Below are 17,577 nucleotides of genomic sequence, written 5' to 3' on the forward strand. Positions count from 1 at the left end.
GTAATGTAAGACCAGTGTTAAACAGCGGGATTAAAATCTTTAGGAGCTTAGTTCACTTCAACAAAAAAACTAGGTACTGTTTCTGAGGGCCACATTTCTAAAAGGTAGGTGCTACACAAGCAAACATGGCCCATCAAGATCTGAGGTTTCTGTTCTGAAAGCTGGAGTCTTTGGGGTGTTAGCATAATGAAGCTGAAATTGTATTTAATAATTTTCAATTATTTCTGCTTTGTCATATAGCCTAATGTCACAAGTTATCTGTTACCATGAACACCATGATCTCTTGCCACATTAAGAAAACAGAGGCTTTGTACTCCAAAGACCAGTCCCAACTATTCATTATGTAAATCCACTCTGAACCAGCTGTTTAGATTATTATTTTGCAACTTGTTATGGTCACCCATATTTTGGTCCATATTTTGGTTATGAGAGTTTCCAGAAAGCAAAAGATGAAGAAGAGAAAGGGAGTCCAAATATGATCCAGTACTCTCATGTTCTGGCTCAGCTCATTCCTGGCAGAGTTAAGGCCTGCAGAGACTGTGGGTTTCTGGTAAGCAATTACACCTTTCCAGTAGTTACTGACACCGGAATCATAGCACTTATGAGACAGAAATCTAGCACTTCTGTTGAGTGTGAGTCTTTGTTGTTAAATCTACAGAATACCTTGATCATTTCTCTGATTGGTGCCACTTCTAAAATTCTCATGGGTGGATAAAAAAAATAATCTTTACGAAATCAGTTACTTTTTGAGAGGGGGAAGCGGAAATGCAGCATCTTTCCTACATCTATTTTCTTTGACTTTTGGTAGGTACTATGCAGTTAGGTTGCAATTCAACAGCCTAAAGTTGTTTTAAAATCCTGGCTTCTTATGCAACTTAATAAAATGTTTGCCTTTATCTCACGAATGTCATGTTAAAAGGGTACTGCATAGACCAAACAATGAATATGAGTTTCATACTGTGTAAAAAGTTGAAATACAAATTACTAGATTTTTAAAAAACATAGTTGTTTAGAACATTCATATTGAACCAGCCTCTTGTGATTGTGAACTGCATAACAATAAAATACATTTGGAGCTTTTATTTAGAAAATCTAAAGGAGGTAAACTAATTTTTTATTCTTAAATAGTCTTGTTCTTTGTGTAGATAGTATTTTTCTGAGCTGCTTCTTGTATATGTACTTTAAATAAAAGAATTGCTGTTAGAGCTCTGATCTAGCCTTTGTTGAAGCAAACAAGAGCCAAACTTCAGCAGAAGCTGAACTTAAGCCCCCTTACAGCTCTACTGAAATTTTCTACTTGGAATGAAATTCCACTTAATGCAGAATGCCACACATGAAATTTATTGCTGTCAGTTACAAATAAGGAGTTATAAACCATGAAAGTTCATGAGTGTTTTTAAAATAAATGTTAGTAATGATTAGTGGTACATAACATGAAAAAGCTTTTGAGACTAGCACAGGTAGAAATTGTTCTTAAAACTGAATGTTTAGTTTCCAGTATTAATATATACATAGCAACAATTGGTGTCTAATTAGCTGAGATATTTTAAGCTTTAAATGGTCAGTGCACAGTTTGCTTTCTTTTTCAAGTGTATTTTGATTTCATTCTATCTCCACAGAAACTTGAGTGACAGCAAGCATATTTGCAGTTCTTGTCTTTCCCCTTGCTTTAAACTTGCATATTGTGAAGTAGTCGCCCTAATAACATGTATTGTACAAATATATTCCATGTTAGTGTGCTTTAATACTGGTCTTTGTAGGAAGAGGAAAAATGAGGTGAAAAGCTGTGACAGTCTCAAAATAATATATTTGGTAGAAGGATGGACAGACATATGAAACAAATAATGCTGTTGATAAAATAATCTCAGCAATATGTCAAAGGCTAGCTTTTAGCCTCTTTCAGTTTGTAGATCCCAGAAACTTCTAGTGGAGATGTGAAGCCCTATGCAGCAAGTGTATGTGTGCTATGTGTCTATTGACTTGCCTATTTTCTGATGCAGAGCAGACTTTGAAAATAGTTGATGAAGTGCTTCACTTGTATTACTGAATCTAGGACATAGGGTGCACTTTAAATTTAATTTAATAAATTTATTAATAAATAAATTTAATAAATTGGAATGTTAAAGGAATTGGGGCAACAAAACAGGAATTTGATATATGCAGTCTCTATCGCTATTTTCCGGTGGTGTGGCATATAGAAGTGGTGTTTGGTTTTCTGTAATACACCTAAAATTTATCTTAAGATATTGGAAGTGTTTAGTGGTGAGTGGGAGTTAGCAGAAAAAAAAAAAAAAAAAAAAAAAAAATCACACAGAATCATAGAATGTCAGGGATTGGAAGGGACCTCGAAAGATCATCTAGTCCAATCCACCTGCCAGAGCAGGAACACCTGGATGAGGTTACACAGGAAGGTGTCCAGGCAGGTCTTGAATGCCCCCAGAGTAGGAGCCTCCACAGCCTCCCTGGGCAGCCTGTTCCAGTGTTCTGTTACGCTCACTGAGAAGAAGTTTCTTCTCAAATTTAAGTGGAACCTTTTGTGTTCCAGTTTGTACCCATTACCCCTTGTCCTATCATTGGTTGTCACCGAGAAGAGCCTGGCTCTATCCTCGTGACACTCTTATACATCTGTAAACATTAATGAGGTCACCCCTCAGTCTCCTCTTCTCCAAGCTAAGGAGACCCAGCTCCCTCAGCCTTTCCTCATAAGGGAGATGCTCCACTCCCTTAATTGTCTTTGTTGCCCTACACTGGACTCTCTCCAGCAGTTCCCTGTCCTTCTTGAACTGAGGGGCCCAGAACTGGACACAATATTCCAGATGTGGTCTCACCAGGGCAGAGTAGAGGGGAAGGAGAACCTCTCTTGACCTACTAACCACCCCCCTTCTAATACACCCCAGGATGCCATTTGTCTTCCTGGCCACAAGGGCACAGTGCTGGCTCATGGTGATCCTGCTGTCCACCAGGGACCCCCAGGTCCCTTTGCCCTACGCTGCTCTCTAATAGGTCACATAATACTAATTCACTCATAAAATTTGGTTTATGAGCATACTTCAAATAACCACCATACATTTTAGCTGTAACCTCTCTTGACTAAAATAAACACTTCATTGCAGCACTGCATCAATCTGCTTCATGTTTGCAACCTTCTTCTTTCATTCCCACTCACCCACAGGGGAAGGTCTCATGTTGGTGGTCAACCTGTGCATAAAACAGAACAAAAAAACCAACCCACCTCCCCACACTAGAAAACTGCCCTTTATCAAACGCATGAGTAGTCATGTTCATGTGAGATTGTGAACTTGTAGTCCAGATGAACCATTCCATATGATCATATGTTCTAGTGCAGGCTTTGCAGTCAGATTCTAAGTCCTGAGGGAAAGAGTATGATGGTAAACTTCAGATTTTTGAAAGATAACTTGTACTACTAACACCCTGGTATCCAGTGCCTCTTTATGGGCCTCAGTTGTGCTTGAAATTACTGTCCAAGCAGAGAGCACATTAAACAATGGGAAATGAGCCCAGCAGTTCATTTACCTATGCTGTAATATTAGTTTTCATAGAATCTATGTTGTAGTTTTTAATAACTTTCAAGTAGGAAACTGAACTGTGTGTTGTAGCAGTATTCTGTTTTCTGTTAATGTCACTATGTGATATGGAGAGTCTTCCTCAGAGGTCTCCAGTTTCTAATAAGCTTAAAGGCTTGTTTTACAGTTGGAAGTTCTAGAGAAGTAAAGGAGAGGCAGCTGTTCCTTTGCGGAGGAGCTGGGTGCTGGGACTTTAGTGCACTACCACAGCTTGCATGTCAGGCCTCCCTGAAGCACAGGGCCTGGGAGGCAGCTTTCTGGGTGTACAGCTCTCTGCTGCCAAAGCACAGTTCACACCATGTCCATGGGCTTTTGCAGCTTGGTGTTTGATAAAGGGCAGTTTTCTAGTGTAGGGAGGTGGGTTGGTTTTTTTGTTCTGTTTTATGCACAGGTTGACCACCAACATGAGACCTTCCCCTGTGGGTGAGTGGGAATGAAAGAAGGTTGCAAACATGAAGCAGATTGATGCAGTGCTGCAATGAAGTGTTTGAATGGATTATTTTAGTCAAGAGAGGTTACAGCTAAAATGTATGGTGGTTAATTGAAGTATGCTCATAAACCAAATTTCTGTCTGTATCTGTTGTTAAGCAGTTAACTTCGTTTTGGCTTCATGTACATCAGACGGGTTTGATCATGTATTCACTGAAAATTTGTATAGATATTTCATTGGATTTTCATAGGTTTTGTTCAGGTTCCAAGTGCACTCTGATTGTTGTTTTTTTTTAATAAACGTCTTTCTGAGTGCTCTCAATTCACAGTGCCAAGGCCAGTGCTTTGCCAGTTTTGGTAATTTCATCTTGTGTAAGTTTGATGTAAGGGCTAATGGTTGCTTTTCTGAGAATTTCTTTCCTTTGGAATGGAAATTTCAACACTTGTATTAAGACATGTTTTTCATCTTAAGAAGGATGTGTTCCTCTCTGAATAACTAGTGAGAATAAATCTGATAACTAGAAGTTATATCTATTAGCAACAAAAATTTGCTTGCAGGATTTAAACTTCCTTTATATTTTTTAGCTAAATTTCTTGCTGATAATGTCTGCATCAGTCCTGAGTAGATGATATTTTTGACTGATTGAAAAATGATAATTTTTGAAACAAATGGGTAAATTATAAAAATATATATTAAATGGTACTTCATGCTTGAACTTCAGCATATTTTCAAAAAATCTGAAATGCCTTTTGCTTTTCTACATTCGGATTGTGGGTTTCTAGTGCGTATTTTTTACTAAAGTCAAGAAAGAAGCATTAAGTAACTTTGCTACAGAGTGGTATTAATCTGAAGTCTTTCAGGGAGCCTCCAGTCTTTGAAACTCTAACATAGAATAAATCTCTGAACTCTGGTTGAACTAAAGCAAATTACTTTATTCATTTTTGGCTGTCCTATCAGAACGACTCTGCATACTAAAGCTGTCCTTTGAGTTCTTTCAAAAACAGGTTTTTTCAATCTGTCTATTCTTTGTTGTCATAACAGATGAGAATAGTGGTTTAATCTGAAGAACAGATGTGTTATGTGATTCATGATATAGGGTAAAACTTCAGCTACCTGTAGAAGAGACTTGCTAGTTCATAATCAAGGAAAGCTGAGCTCAGAATCTCAGAAATCCCCTAGTTATCTTTTCTGTACCCATTTACTAGGTATTTTTAAAGGAACAGTAATAATTCATGTACTACCTTAAAAACATGTTTGATTCTAAGTGTTTTCTTTCAAATATGATAGCACTTCCTTTCAACAGCCACTCTGCTAGAAGGCAGAAATTGTAGTTTTTCTTACTGCCAGAAAAGTGTGCTGCAAACTCCTGTGCAAAAGTGTGTTGATGACACCTTTCATTCCAGTTGAATCAGGATATTCACTGTTGCTATAACTTTCTTCTGGTTCCCAGTCTTGAGACACTCAGCTTTGAGAATCTTGGGACCTAAGTTTTTACAGCTCAATATTTCCCAGGCTGTCAGCCTTGCATTTGTTATTCATCATTATCTGAATTTTTTTCAAAAACAGTTTCAGAGGCAATCTATTCAAAACATAGCAAGAAACTAACTGGTCAAAGTCTTGTTGAAGTACTTTTAATAACCAACAGCATATCTCAAATATGGCTGTCAAAATAGTTGTAGAAATTCAATCATTTTGCCAAAGAATGATGGTCCTCTTGTTTTCTTATCCAAGCAACTCATTGCATTCTTTCATGAGTAAAGTCTTAGTGTTATCACACTGTATAGTCTTCCAGAATTCCTTTCTATGTGATGCAAGTATACTGTTGATTTCATCTTTACAGTATAGAAAAGCTGAAGATCCAAATTTAGAAATATTGGTGGTTTAGAGTCATCTTTTTCTGCCTCCTGGATCACTTGCTGCGCCAGCATAGCTCACTTAATTGTCAAGCTGTCTGTCTGGTAAAGAGGCTCTCTGTAAGGTGACTCTAGACCAAGTGTGTCAAGCTCATTTTCACCAGGGGCCACATCAGCCTCGCAGTTGCCTTCAAAGGACCAAATGTAGTTTTAGGACTGTGTAGATGGAGCAATAGTTACATTTATACAGTCCTAAAATTACATTTGGCCCTTTGAAGGCAACTGCAGGACTGCTGTGCCCCCTGGTGAGAATGAGTTTAGCACACCTGCTCTAGATAGAACACATTATATGAAGTTAATTTTAAGAATGAAATCTCATTAGCTCCTTTCCCTTGCAGTAGATTTTATTTAAAGGAACACTCAGTGATGGCTAGCTGCAAAATGAAGAGGATCAATATTTCTGTATTGGGTCAACACTTGGATATTTAAGAAAACACTATGCTTGATTCTGGAGTATGCTTGATCCTAAAGTAAACAATTGCTTGCCATTGTAGGCAATTGGAAAAATTTGTTCATCTGGAGAAAAACTTGACTTTGCTCTCATTGATATATCTTTTCTTGAGTAATTGCTTCAGATGTTTAATCTGAATCTCTGTGATCTGTAGTTGTTCTGAACTACTTAAGTTTCTGGAGCAGTAAAGTTTAATCATGCATAATGCTGAGGTCCTTTTGTAAGTCTCCAGATCTCCCTCTATGAGAACTGGAGGTAATTATTGGAATTGGCTAGAAATGGACTATCAACCCATTTATAAAACTACACTGTGGTTCTGGCTGTGGGGCTGCCATGTCAATGGCTGAGGAATTACAGAGGAAAGCATCTCATCTTAAAGACTGCATTCCCTCAAAACTTATGTCTAGCTTTGTATTGCAGAAGCAGCACTTCAGTTAAGTGTTGGTGATTTAGGTTGAATCTTGCAGCTTGTTTGGGTGGCTTAAGATCTCTGCATGGAATACAGACTGCTGGAAAACTTCAGAAAGCAAATACAGCACATTTATTGATATCGGCAATGAGATAATGAATCTACAAACAAAGTACGGTAGGAGCAGCAGCAAATTGTTGTTCCTGGATGTAATTTGGTAAATAAATGTACTCCCTTTTAGGGAGATCCAGTAGGTTTCCTCTCTAAAGGAGGAAACTTACTCAGCCTTTGAAGACTATAAATAATGATTGAGTAGGGGATAACACAGACTAAACTGTACAATATTAAAGATACCTGATGGGCAACCGCCTCCTCTCCCAGTTGTGGGAAAAACTGATTTGCTTTAAGAATTTGCAGTGATAAGGTGGCATTTGTCAGCTTGAAGGTACTTCCCTGGGAATTCCTGTTCTTAAGGTGGAGCAAGTAAAGGAAACTTGAAATAGATGATGTGGTGGCTCCAATTTTATAGATTGTTATGCTTCTGAAGTTTTGAGTTGTTGTGAAAAGTCTGAGTTTGTTTCACCAAGAACAGCGCAAATTTGTTTCTGTAATTATTACCATGATTAGTCTAAGTTTTATAAATTAAGTCTAATTCAACATTCTGAATTCAATATCTGGGGGAAGAAAGCATACTTCACATAATAAGAGAATGCGATTAATATTTATTTTATAAAACATAAAATTCTAATTAATTTTTTTGCGATGTTACAAGTACTTTTTCCTTGGGTTTAGAACTTAAGTGATATGGGTAATACAACACCTGAACTAGCCAGTGTTTCAGGTCTGTACAGTACTTTTGTGAAGAGTTTAGGTGGCTATTCAAGAGGGGTATTTTGAGGCATTAAGAAACTTCCAACTTTCTTTTTCACAGAAGTGTTGATTGAATTCAGTTTCTGAAGTGGAAATTGTTGTTTTCTGATGGTACAGTTTTTTTGTGGTATAACGGTAGTTCTCGCAGTTACAACAAGCTAAGAGTATGTTTAAATGACTGACTTCCCTTGCATTTCTAACAGCTTGGAAGTAATGAAACTCTTTGTATGTAACACACATAAGCAATTCAAAAATTACTGCAGCTTCAGTTCAGTTTTTTCCCAGAAGCAATGGTGAAGCACTCCAGACTGAGATCCATGATCAGCTTTTAAAGACAGGCGCTCCTGTTGGCAGCACATCTTGCTGTTTTCACAAGAGCTGGCTGTTCTTCAGAATTTCAATGTCACTTTTCTTTGGAAGTGATTTTGATGAAGAGTCGTAGGAAGCAAGAGGGCTCGAGGCATGCAAAGCATAATTTGCTTCTGTGCTTAACTATTATTATTGAATGAACGTCCACTGTAAACGCTAAACATTAGTTTCCATTTAGGAATGTTTTTACTTGAAAGCTTTTGTGTAATACGAAATTTCTACACAACAAAATCAATATTGGGGCAGCAACAGCTTTTTGAAGACATTTTAGGTTGTGGGTTTTTTTTTTCCCTCCAAGTGTGATTTTTCATTCTTCAAGGGGGCTATGGAGGGGGAGTTTGGATTTTTTCCTCCTTTTTTTTTTGATAGTTGATACTTTTGTATCATCTCTCCTTGTCTCTCTCTCTCTTTCTCTCTCACACACACACACATATACATATATATTCCTGGTAAAATTAACCTCTCCTTTATGCGCATCTGAATGAGTCATTCTATCCACAACGCTCCTTGGAGAAAAATAGGTATACTTTGAATGCCTATACCTAGTAAGTTAAATCTTACCCTTTGCTACTTCTTCTTGTCTCTTTTAAAAAACAAATGTATTTTTAAGAGCAAACTGTGCAAAGGATAGCTATACTTGAAAGATGGAGTTATAGGCTGTGCATTGTTTCATTTGAGTAGCTTTTTTCATGAAAAGTAGATTTGATTGAAGTGAAAAACTATCCAAGCTCTTAAGTGATTCCTTCCCTATAGCAATCTTTATGATAAAGCTTCAGTATACACTGGTGAGTTATTCTGTGTCTTTACTCATTGATGTGTGGAGCTCTAACTAAAATTTGAAAATTTGGAGGATTTTTAAGCAGAAAAGTTCAACAGTATTAGAATATAATTGCAGATCTCCAGAGAACTGACTGACAAACTCAGCTGTTATAACACCACATTGGAAACATTTTATGGTTATCAGTGGACAATTAAACGCAGAAGGAGGAAGCAAGAGAGCTGGAAATATTACTATCGAAATTGCATGTACTTGCCAGCAGGCTTCTGTTTATCACCCTACTTACCTTTAAACTAGATTTTTTTTTCCCCCTCTTTTTAAAGATGCCACTCACATCATTTGACTGTAAATATACTCCTAAAAGTCATTCTTATGCTATGACCTCACAAATAATATGAATAACGGATTGTGCTTCATTTGCAAGAAGTAACATTGCAGTTTGGTAAGCCAGTCTTTCTTTTAAAGGGCTATTTGAAGACTTCTACAACAGAGAAAATAACTATTCAAATACCATACAAGTCTGTAAATTTGTATGCATATTTTCACCTCTAAAAATTTACCTCTAAAATATTGTTTTGATGATACGGAGGGTTACATTGTACCTGTGTAAAACAGAGAAAAGCAATCATCTTAAACAACTGGCTGAAAGAAGTTCATGTTTACGTTTTGCCATGTGTTGCTCAGTAGACTTGAATCATTGTGGAAGCAAACCTGTAGGCCTTTTAACAAGTGAGGAATAATTTCCACTGTACTTATGTTCTTTAAAATTTTTTGTTTTATTTGTCATTTGTCTGTGTCTAACAGTGCAAGTGCTGTAATAGCGCGACCAGAAAGATGGGGAGTTCTATCTCCTCATTGCTGAGGTTAAACATCATTGCATATTCTTGTAAAATGCTCAGCTATTCTGTAATTAATTTAAAGCTATTACAGAATATTGTTTTTAAGCTGTTTTTACCAGAGAAACTGCTTGCTTTTTTTCTTTTGATAATAAGAAGAAAATGGAAGATCCAGCATAACTTCTGCCCCAAAGAGCTGTCAGCGGCAGGCAGTGTCTGCATCTGCCTGTGTCCTCAGTGGGGAAGGGCTGGCACTGAGCTTTTTCCCCACCATGCAAGATCATTTTGTTAGAGCAGAACTACTATTCTTGTCTGCAGCAACCAGAAGTGAGTTTTGTTTATTACTCGTGCCTTGGAAAACAAGTTACTATGCTGACCACTTGCTGCTTTTCAGTTTCCTTATATCAGAAAATTAACAGTTATCTTGTGTTCAAGAGAACTGGGCAAGTCACTTAGTCAAGTGAGGGAAACGGAGTGCTTCCTATGGAGAGGGACTGTAGAAATCATTTTGCCTTTTTGGCACAATATTCTGATGTTTTTCCACTGAGAAGACATTTACCTTCTAAAAACGCTACCAAACAGATGTCTCTGGAACTGTTTGCTCTCCAACAAGGTTTTTCAGGCTCAGTGAGGAGGGTTAACAAGATGAAAGACCTCACTGTCTCCTTAGATCCCTGTGCTGTCCCTCCAATCTCCTCAGACAGTATTTGGCCCTTGGCTATTTTTAGAGTACTGCTCACTTCTGTCTAAAGTCTGCTTTTGTTCTGGAGGTTTTTTTCGTATCTGGGCAGAAATACTGCTTTCTTCCAAAGGAGTACATGGAACATAGAGATTGGGTAAGAGTCAGTGAGGAATTGATTCTCTCTTTAGGTCTACATTTCAGGTGATTTAAGGTGCTAAATATGTATTTCTGTACCTGGTTTATAGACACACACATCCTTCCATGAGACCTTTGAAGGACCTTATGGCTTTACATTCATGTTATTTTCCTATTTGAAAAATATGCATGCTGAGAAATTCAGAAGTTTTCTGAATTTAGCTAAAATAGATGCATAGAGAAATTATTTTGAAAATAGTGTTTTGTTAAAGGTTTATGTTAATGCTACATGTTGTTTCAAAGCTGCTTTGCTGATTAAGTTGTCTTGTCTTAAGACAAATATTTTTTTACTTTAAATCATGTAGCACTTTTATACACAATATCTGAAATAATGGTATTTGCAAAATAGCAACAATATTCTACTCGTTTGTGCCTGAATTATGTCTTTTAGCCAACTTGTTCGCTTGTCTTTGTGGGATATACAGGAGGAGCTGTAATGCTTCACAGATTGCTTTTCACAGGGGATTCAAAATTCCATTGCTGTGAAAGGATTATACCAAATTTGCTCTGCTTTGTTCTGTATAATCTTCTTAAAGTTTTTACTAACAAAAATGTCTCTGTAGGTCTTTCTGTGCCAAAAATTTGATTTTTCAAGTTTTTTTTTCAATATTAAATTAAATTAGGTCTCCAATCTGCCCTGTAAAACTAGTGGGTGTTTTTTCTTTCTTCTTGAAACCTATGAGGTGGAGGTGTGGTATCTTATGCCTGGGGGACTAACTTTAAACCATATGGAAGTGCTGGGTTGAAAAATGGGTGTGTTAGTTTTATCGGGGTTTTGTGATTTTAGTGTGCCAGTAGCAGATAAAGGCTCATAGGAGTGGGTTTTCTATACCCTTGTAAACCCACAAGTGGATGGAAAGATGCTGGAAGTTATTGGTGGCCTAAGGAACATGAATGTATGGTACTATTTCCAATATTATTTTTTATTTGATAGTATAAAAAAAAAAGGCATGCCTGACTGAATTGGCTTTTAAAGGAATGTTACTTTTCTATTTAAAACAGAAAGGGGAAAAAAAAAACAACTAAAATAATTAATATCCCCAAATGAAAGGGTATCTGGGGGATCTGCCACGGAAGAGGACAATAGTGTTAGAAAGGCACTGAGCACTTCCTTTTAGGAAGACAGAATAAAGTGCTCCAATACAAGTGAAAACCTCAAAATTATCATCTCAGTGAAAAATATTTTTCCTCTTCATTTGCTATTATATGCTATCTGATTGAAGGAACTGCTCCCCAGGGAGATTTTTGAGATATAAGCTATACCAATTTGCTTGGGTTTTTAAAGAGAGGTTATCTTTCTGTTAATATCTTGAACCTCTGGAGCTGGTCTGTGTGTCCTTTGCTTTTAGCTTTTGTGTTTAAGTTTTCTGCTGTTGCTGTGGTAAAGATGTTTTTTATTCCATTCCTAACCAGAAGGAATTAAGCTTCGTGTTGTGTGTACAAGTCCCAAAACTCATAAATCAGAAAGCATAGTTTGAGCTACTCTAGCTGTTCGGGAAACAAAAATAACAAAAGCATAAAATAAATGGATGCATGTTTTCTTTCAAATTTCTTCAGAAATAAATAGTATAAGACACTATAGCATGTGGTGGTAAATGTTTGAAAGAAATGGTGAGAAATTAAGAAGCCTTCTCTATGTATGTAGTAGGATGTAGTATCTCAGCTCTAAGCAGAGAAGCAATGGTGGCCATGAGTGTGTGTTCTGGCACTTAAAGGTTGTGTCTACATTAGTGTTTGAGCCCAGGTCAGGATGGTGCCTTTGGAGCAGTGCTTTGGTGTGCCTCGCAGAGGGGTCAGAGTTCAGCCTTTAGGTCAGTTTAACTCCAAGAGTTTCTCTGCTGTGCTCCAGCCACTTAATGTACCTTCAATCCACAGGATGAGCTTAGAGCTTGCCCAGAGTAAAACTCTGTTTCTGTCTTTAATCAGCTCTACGGGCCATGAGCGTGAATGCCCAATGTACTTTCTCAGTACATACGGTGTCAACCAGGGCAGTAATAAATAAGTCACCTGGAATATGTTATTCTGTTTAAACTTTTGTATGCTTTCTGGGTTGGATTCCTTTTTCATCACTTCTGGTTGTCTCATATCTAGACAGGGATCACAATTTTTTTATTTCTTTTTGATCATTTAAATGTGGGGACATTGCAGTACACTGCTTTATTTTAAAATTTCAAGTGGTAAATTACTTAAATTATACTGATAAATGGCAAAATCATCTATATAACCAAGTGAATGCATGGCTTAGTTTTTTTTTATAAAAGCACTCAATTAAGTAGATGAGACATTCATATCTTCAAGCTTGTTAATGAATTTAATGGCCTAAACTTTCAAGCTGTTACTAAAAATATGCCTGCTACAATTTCAGTTAATTTGCAGATTAAATTACAGTTGTTTGCAGCTGCTGATTAGTCTTGTTGGTACACAGAGTGCACGTGGATGTCAAGAAAACTGTAAGAAAAATACTTGAGAAAATGAATCTAAATATTGAGTAAGCTGAGCACAGAAGTGGTTGCAGTTTGCCTCAGTATTTTTTCAGAGAAGTTTTCTCTGCAATTTTACAGTTGAGTTTGCTTTTATAATATTTTGGATGTAAGAATCTACTGTCATCCAATTACACTGAAAAAATATAATTTACATTAGAAAGTCTTCTCTTGGCCATGTGTATGAATTGTATTTACAGTCTGCAGGAAGACTTAAAGACAAAAAGCTACAATAATGAAAAGACAGCTCTCCGTAAACTAAGTTCCTGTTTTAAGTTGCTAACATAGGAAAGCAAGCAACCCACCAGAATTTTGATGTACCCAACAGACACTAAAAATCAGGTTCATGTTGTCTCTACATAGATAGGCTTCTAAGCGGATGACAGCATTGCTCCTTTCATTCAAATAAACATCTTTGTTGTGGTTTAATCTGGCAGGCAACTATACACTGCACATGGCTGTTCACTCACTCCCACCACAGTGGCGTTGGGTAGAGAATGGGGAAAAAAGGCAAAACTCATGGGTTGATATAAGGACAGTTTTTTCCCTAGTCTTCCATTTGATGTACAAGACTTTCTTGTTCTCTTTGACAGCAGCATCTCATGGTCACTGCAGCCAAGGCTGCCTTTGGCCTTCAGGCCCTCAAGAAGCCTCTCCTCATCTGTGAGTACAAGATCCAGCAGAGCACCTCTCCTCTTCTGATGTTTTGGTTCGGTGCTGTGCAGTACTGTGGTGGGCTTAGAAGGAGCGCTGGGGCCATACTGTGGAATGAAAGAGCAGGGAACATGGGGTAAATATTTGAGCAACGTACCTTAAGAGCTAGGTACATAATCATGGACACTGAAATGCTGAAGCTGAGCACAAATTCAGGTCTAACCCCTCCAAGCTGCACAACTTCCAGCAGGGCAGCCACTTTTGGATAGCTTATGAATCCCCAAGAACTGAGGTGGCTCCATGTGGTACAAGTTAGATGTTTCCAGGAGGATGTTTCTGGTGTGCTGTCTTTTTGAAGGGTTTGGATTGTTTTGTTTCCCCTTTTTTCGGCCTCTCTTTTTTTTTTTTTCCCCACTTGTCTGAGAACATTCTCTGGAGTTGCAGTGGAGAAATCTGGAGTCTTGCGGTGCCCCAACTTTTATCAGTGGACCTAAATTTTCTTTGGTGTCTCTTACCCTGTGTTCCCACTGCACCTGGTGTTACTTGTGTTACCTGAGTTTTCTCTTGTCAAGGATAACCCAGCTTGTCCTATGATACCGGTCTGGTCTTTGTATGTCTTGCTGGAAGGAAGGGGAGGGAAGTGACCCTAAGCACACATAGTCTGGCTGCCCCTGATTTGTACATGTATGAAACTAAGGAGCATTGCAGTCAAGTATGTTCTTTGGAAGGACGGTTATCTGTAAAAATATTTGATCAAAAGCAGCCATTTATTAAAAGCTGTTCCCAACAAAAATAGCTTTCTCTAGATGCTATTGACATTGCATCAAAGTATTAAAGAAAGGAGGGGAAATGGCATGTTCCTCTCAGTAGAAGAGAGGTCAACAACAGTGACATAAGTGTTTGCAGGACTTGAAAGTTTTCCTTCACTCTACCGATTAAAATTTGTTTGATATTTGCTGTCACCTTCTGCAGTTTTAGCATTGCCAGATTTTTAATACTAAAAACAACCCGTCAGACCTTTACCATCTCCTGTGTTCATTAGGTTTTCCTTCCAGCTCCTCATACAGATTTAACCTTCTTCACTGCTCATAAAGGAAGAAATATGATCTTTAAGCTGATGCTTTATTTCCAGAAGCTGAGGGCACAAGTATCATTTATTCAGTGAATATTAGGGTGTAATGCCTATGACATCCATATTGCTTATCAGGGAATGTCTTTGTCTTTCCAGCAACTGAAAAATAAATATGTTTTTCTGAGCTTAGGATCCCTTCTCCATTTTATCACTTTTTAGTTTTTACATGGCTGGATGTCTTTGCAGAGACAGGTTTCTCTTGTGAGGATGAGGAAGAATTTGAATTAGAAAAGGAAGGAAGATACAGTAAGAAAGAAAGGTACAAGTTTTAGAGAAACTAATAGAAAAGATGTGAAGAGCCAAGGATGGTAGATGTAAGCAAACAGTTCTGGAGGAGGCAAAGGGGAGAGAACACAGCAAAATCAAGTCCTGAAGACAACAGACAGGAAAATATGCTCTTGTAAAACAAAATTTTGTATTTTAGGAGTAAAACACCTTGTACAGCAGAGTGTCCTGGTTTCAGCTGGGATAGGGTTAATTTTCTTCCTAGTAGCTGCTATAGTGCTATGTTTTGGATTTAGTATGAGAACAGTGTTGATAATCCAGGGATGTCTTGTTTGTTGTTGAGCAGTGCTTATACAGTGTCAAGGACTTTTCAGCTCTTCATACCACCCTTCCAGTGAGTAGGCTGAGGGAGTACAAAAAGTTGAGAAGGAGGCACAGCTGACCCCAACTGACCAAAGGGACATTCCATGCCATATGACATCATGCTTAGTGTATAAAGCTGGTAAGATGGAAGGAGGAGACATTCAAAGTTATGACATTTGTCTTCCCAAGTCACCTTTATGCATGATGGAACCGTGCTGACCTGGAGCTGGCTAAACACCTGCCTGCCCATGGGAAATAGTGAATGAATCCCTTGTTTTGCTTTGCTTACATGTGTGACTTTTCCTTATTAAACTGTCTTGGAAAAACCCATGAGTTTTCTCACTTTTACCCTTCTGAGTCTGTCCCCCATTTCATTGGGGAGCAGCGAGCAAGTGGCTGTGTGGTGTGGTGTGGTTTCTGGCTGGGTTTAAACAATGACACAGAGTCAACACTGGAGTTACTCTCTGCTGTGGTACACCCTTTCTGTGAGTCGTGCAACCTTTTCAGTGGTAATGGGATGAGTGCATTTTCAATTAGATATCTCTTTCAGTGGCTCCCAAGCTGGAGTAAGAGAAGTTTCTGAATCATACACTTAATGTCTCAAGAGTTTGAGTAGTGCCCATCTTAGATATTCTCTGTCATTTAGTCCCACTGGTAGTATTTTAAAGCCCTGTAATCGATCAGTCTTCCTATTACCTGAAACCACTATTCTAGATGAAAATGCCATAGCATCTTTCTAAAAATAAAAATGTGAATAAATAATTCCCGTGGACTGGTTGAGGCTTCTATGCTCCCTGTATTCCTGATTGCTTCTTTTCTCCCTTCAATATAATCTCTCATCTTCCTTATTTCCTTACTCTTCAGAGTTGTCAGCTGTTTCCATTACATAAGAGAGGTAATTTTAAGGTCTGTTGAAAGGACAATTGATAAAACCCTACCGTCAACTCTATTGTGCCATCAAAATGGCTTCCTTCTTAAAGTCACAGTTGTTACCATATATGTGTATATTTATGTGTGTCTCAATTGTTCTTTCCATCTAGAATCATAAGACATGGGAAGGGGAAGACTGAAACCCATGATTTCCTGGGCATCATGGACATAAAGCTATCTTCCATGCATAAAAAAAGTAAAATAACAATATCTGTAAGAAGAAATTTTAGGTGATTGCTGTCTTTTATATGTGATGCAAATAAAGCATTTTGAAGGGAATAGTTTTTTATAGAGAAACTGCCAGATACTAATACCAAGAGATCAACTTTTAATATATAGAGTCATAGTTTCTTCTTATCTTAACCAATTATTTAAAAAAAGCGGGGGGGGGGGGAAGGAACTGAGGAACTCTCTCCAAAACCCAGGCATCGCTTATGAGGGATACACCTGGGTCAGATGAAAGGATCTGTGCTGCTCTTGACCTGTTTTGCCCTGAGACTTCATCAGTGAATTTTGTAGAAAACTGACTGTATATTCTTATTAAAATGTATTTCACATGCTTATCTGGAATATAATCTTATATATTCTTTGTGTATATCTTTAATGCTTAAGAATAAATTGAATACTGAGAAAATGAGGGGATTTAAGAAAGGTATGTTGCATGATTAGGCAAGCTTTGTGCTTGCAGCTTCATTTGGGAAGCATGCATTACTTGAGTTTTCTTTTAGTATGATTCTTGATGGTGACATTTTTTTTATTTATGTAGTAAATTAAGAGATTAAACAACAATGCTGACAGCCATTTACCCTAGGTTTCTTTATAACTTGTAGAGTAATGGAAATTATGATGCATGACTAGCTCTCAAAAATGTCACTGTCCATGCTGCAATGGGGAGGATATAAGCGTGGAATAAACTAGTTTTCAGGGGGTGATACAGCCCTTAGAAGGACATAGCAATTTTTTTTCAAGTCCCCTTTTGATTCAAAAAATGAAAAGCAGCTGCTTTTGCCATCTAGAGTTTGCAGTAAGAAAGTCAGTTTTGCAAGAGACTAAGGATTGTCTGACAAGTGGCTTGTCATGGGTAGAAATTTAGGGCAAATAACAGATTAATGCTGTTATTTTGGCATAACTTACTGTTCCATAATGAAATTGGTTGCATGAAATACAGATTAGAGCTGGTCTTTGACACCTTGCCCTCAAACTCTTGTTTTTAAAACTTTGAGGTCAACAAACATGAGTTTGAATGGGAGTTCTATATCAGAAAAACATGGAAAAT

The 17,577-nt window shown here is 37.7% G+C and overlaps 1 protein-coding gene across 3 annotated transcripts in view; it reads left to right on the forward strand.

Annotated features, from left to right (window-relative positions):
* Positions 1-17,577, forward strand: part of CTDP1 (CTD phosphatase subunit 1) — a 109,985-nt gene that overhangs the window by 74,771 nt on the left and 17,637 nt on the right. The window contains exon 13 of one of the 3 annotated variants that reach the window (XM_080338692.1): positions 13,591-13,660. The exons of the other annotated variants lie outside the window; for them this stretch is intronic. Within the exon in view, the coding sequence (XP_080194818.1) occupies positions 13,591-13,660 (70 nt within the window). The remainder of the gene's footprint in view (positions 1-13,590; positions 13,661-17,577) is intronic. 3 annotated transcript variants of the gene reach the window in all.

Source organism: Nesoenas mayeri (genome assembly GCF_963082525.1).
Source record: "Nesoenas mayeri genome assembly, chromosome: 2".
NCBI lineage: Eukaryota > Metazoa > Chordata > Aves > Columbiformes > Columbidae > Nesoenas > Nesoenas mayeri.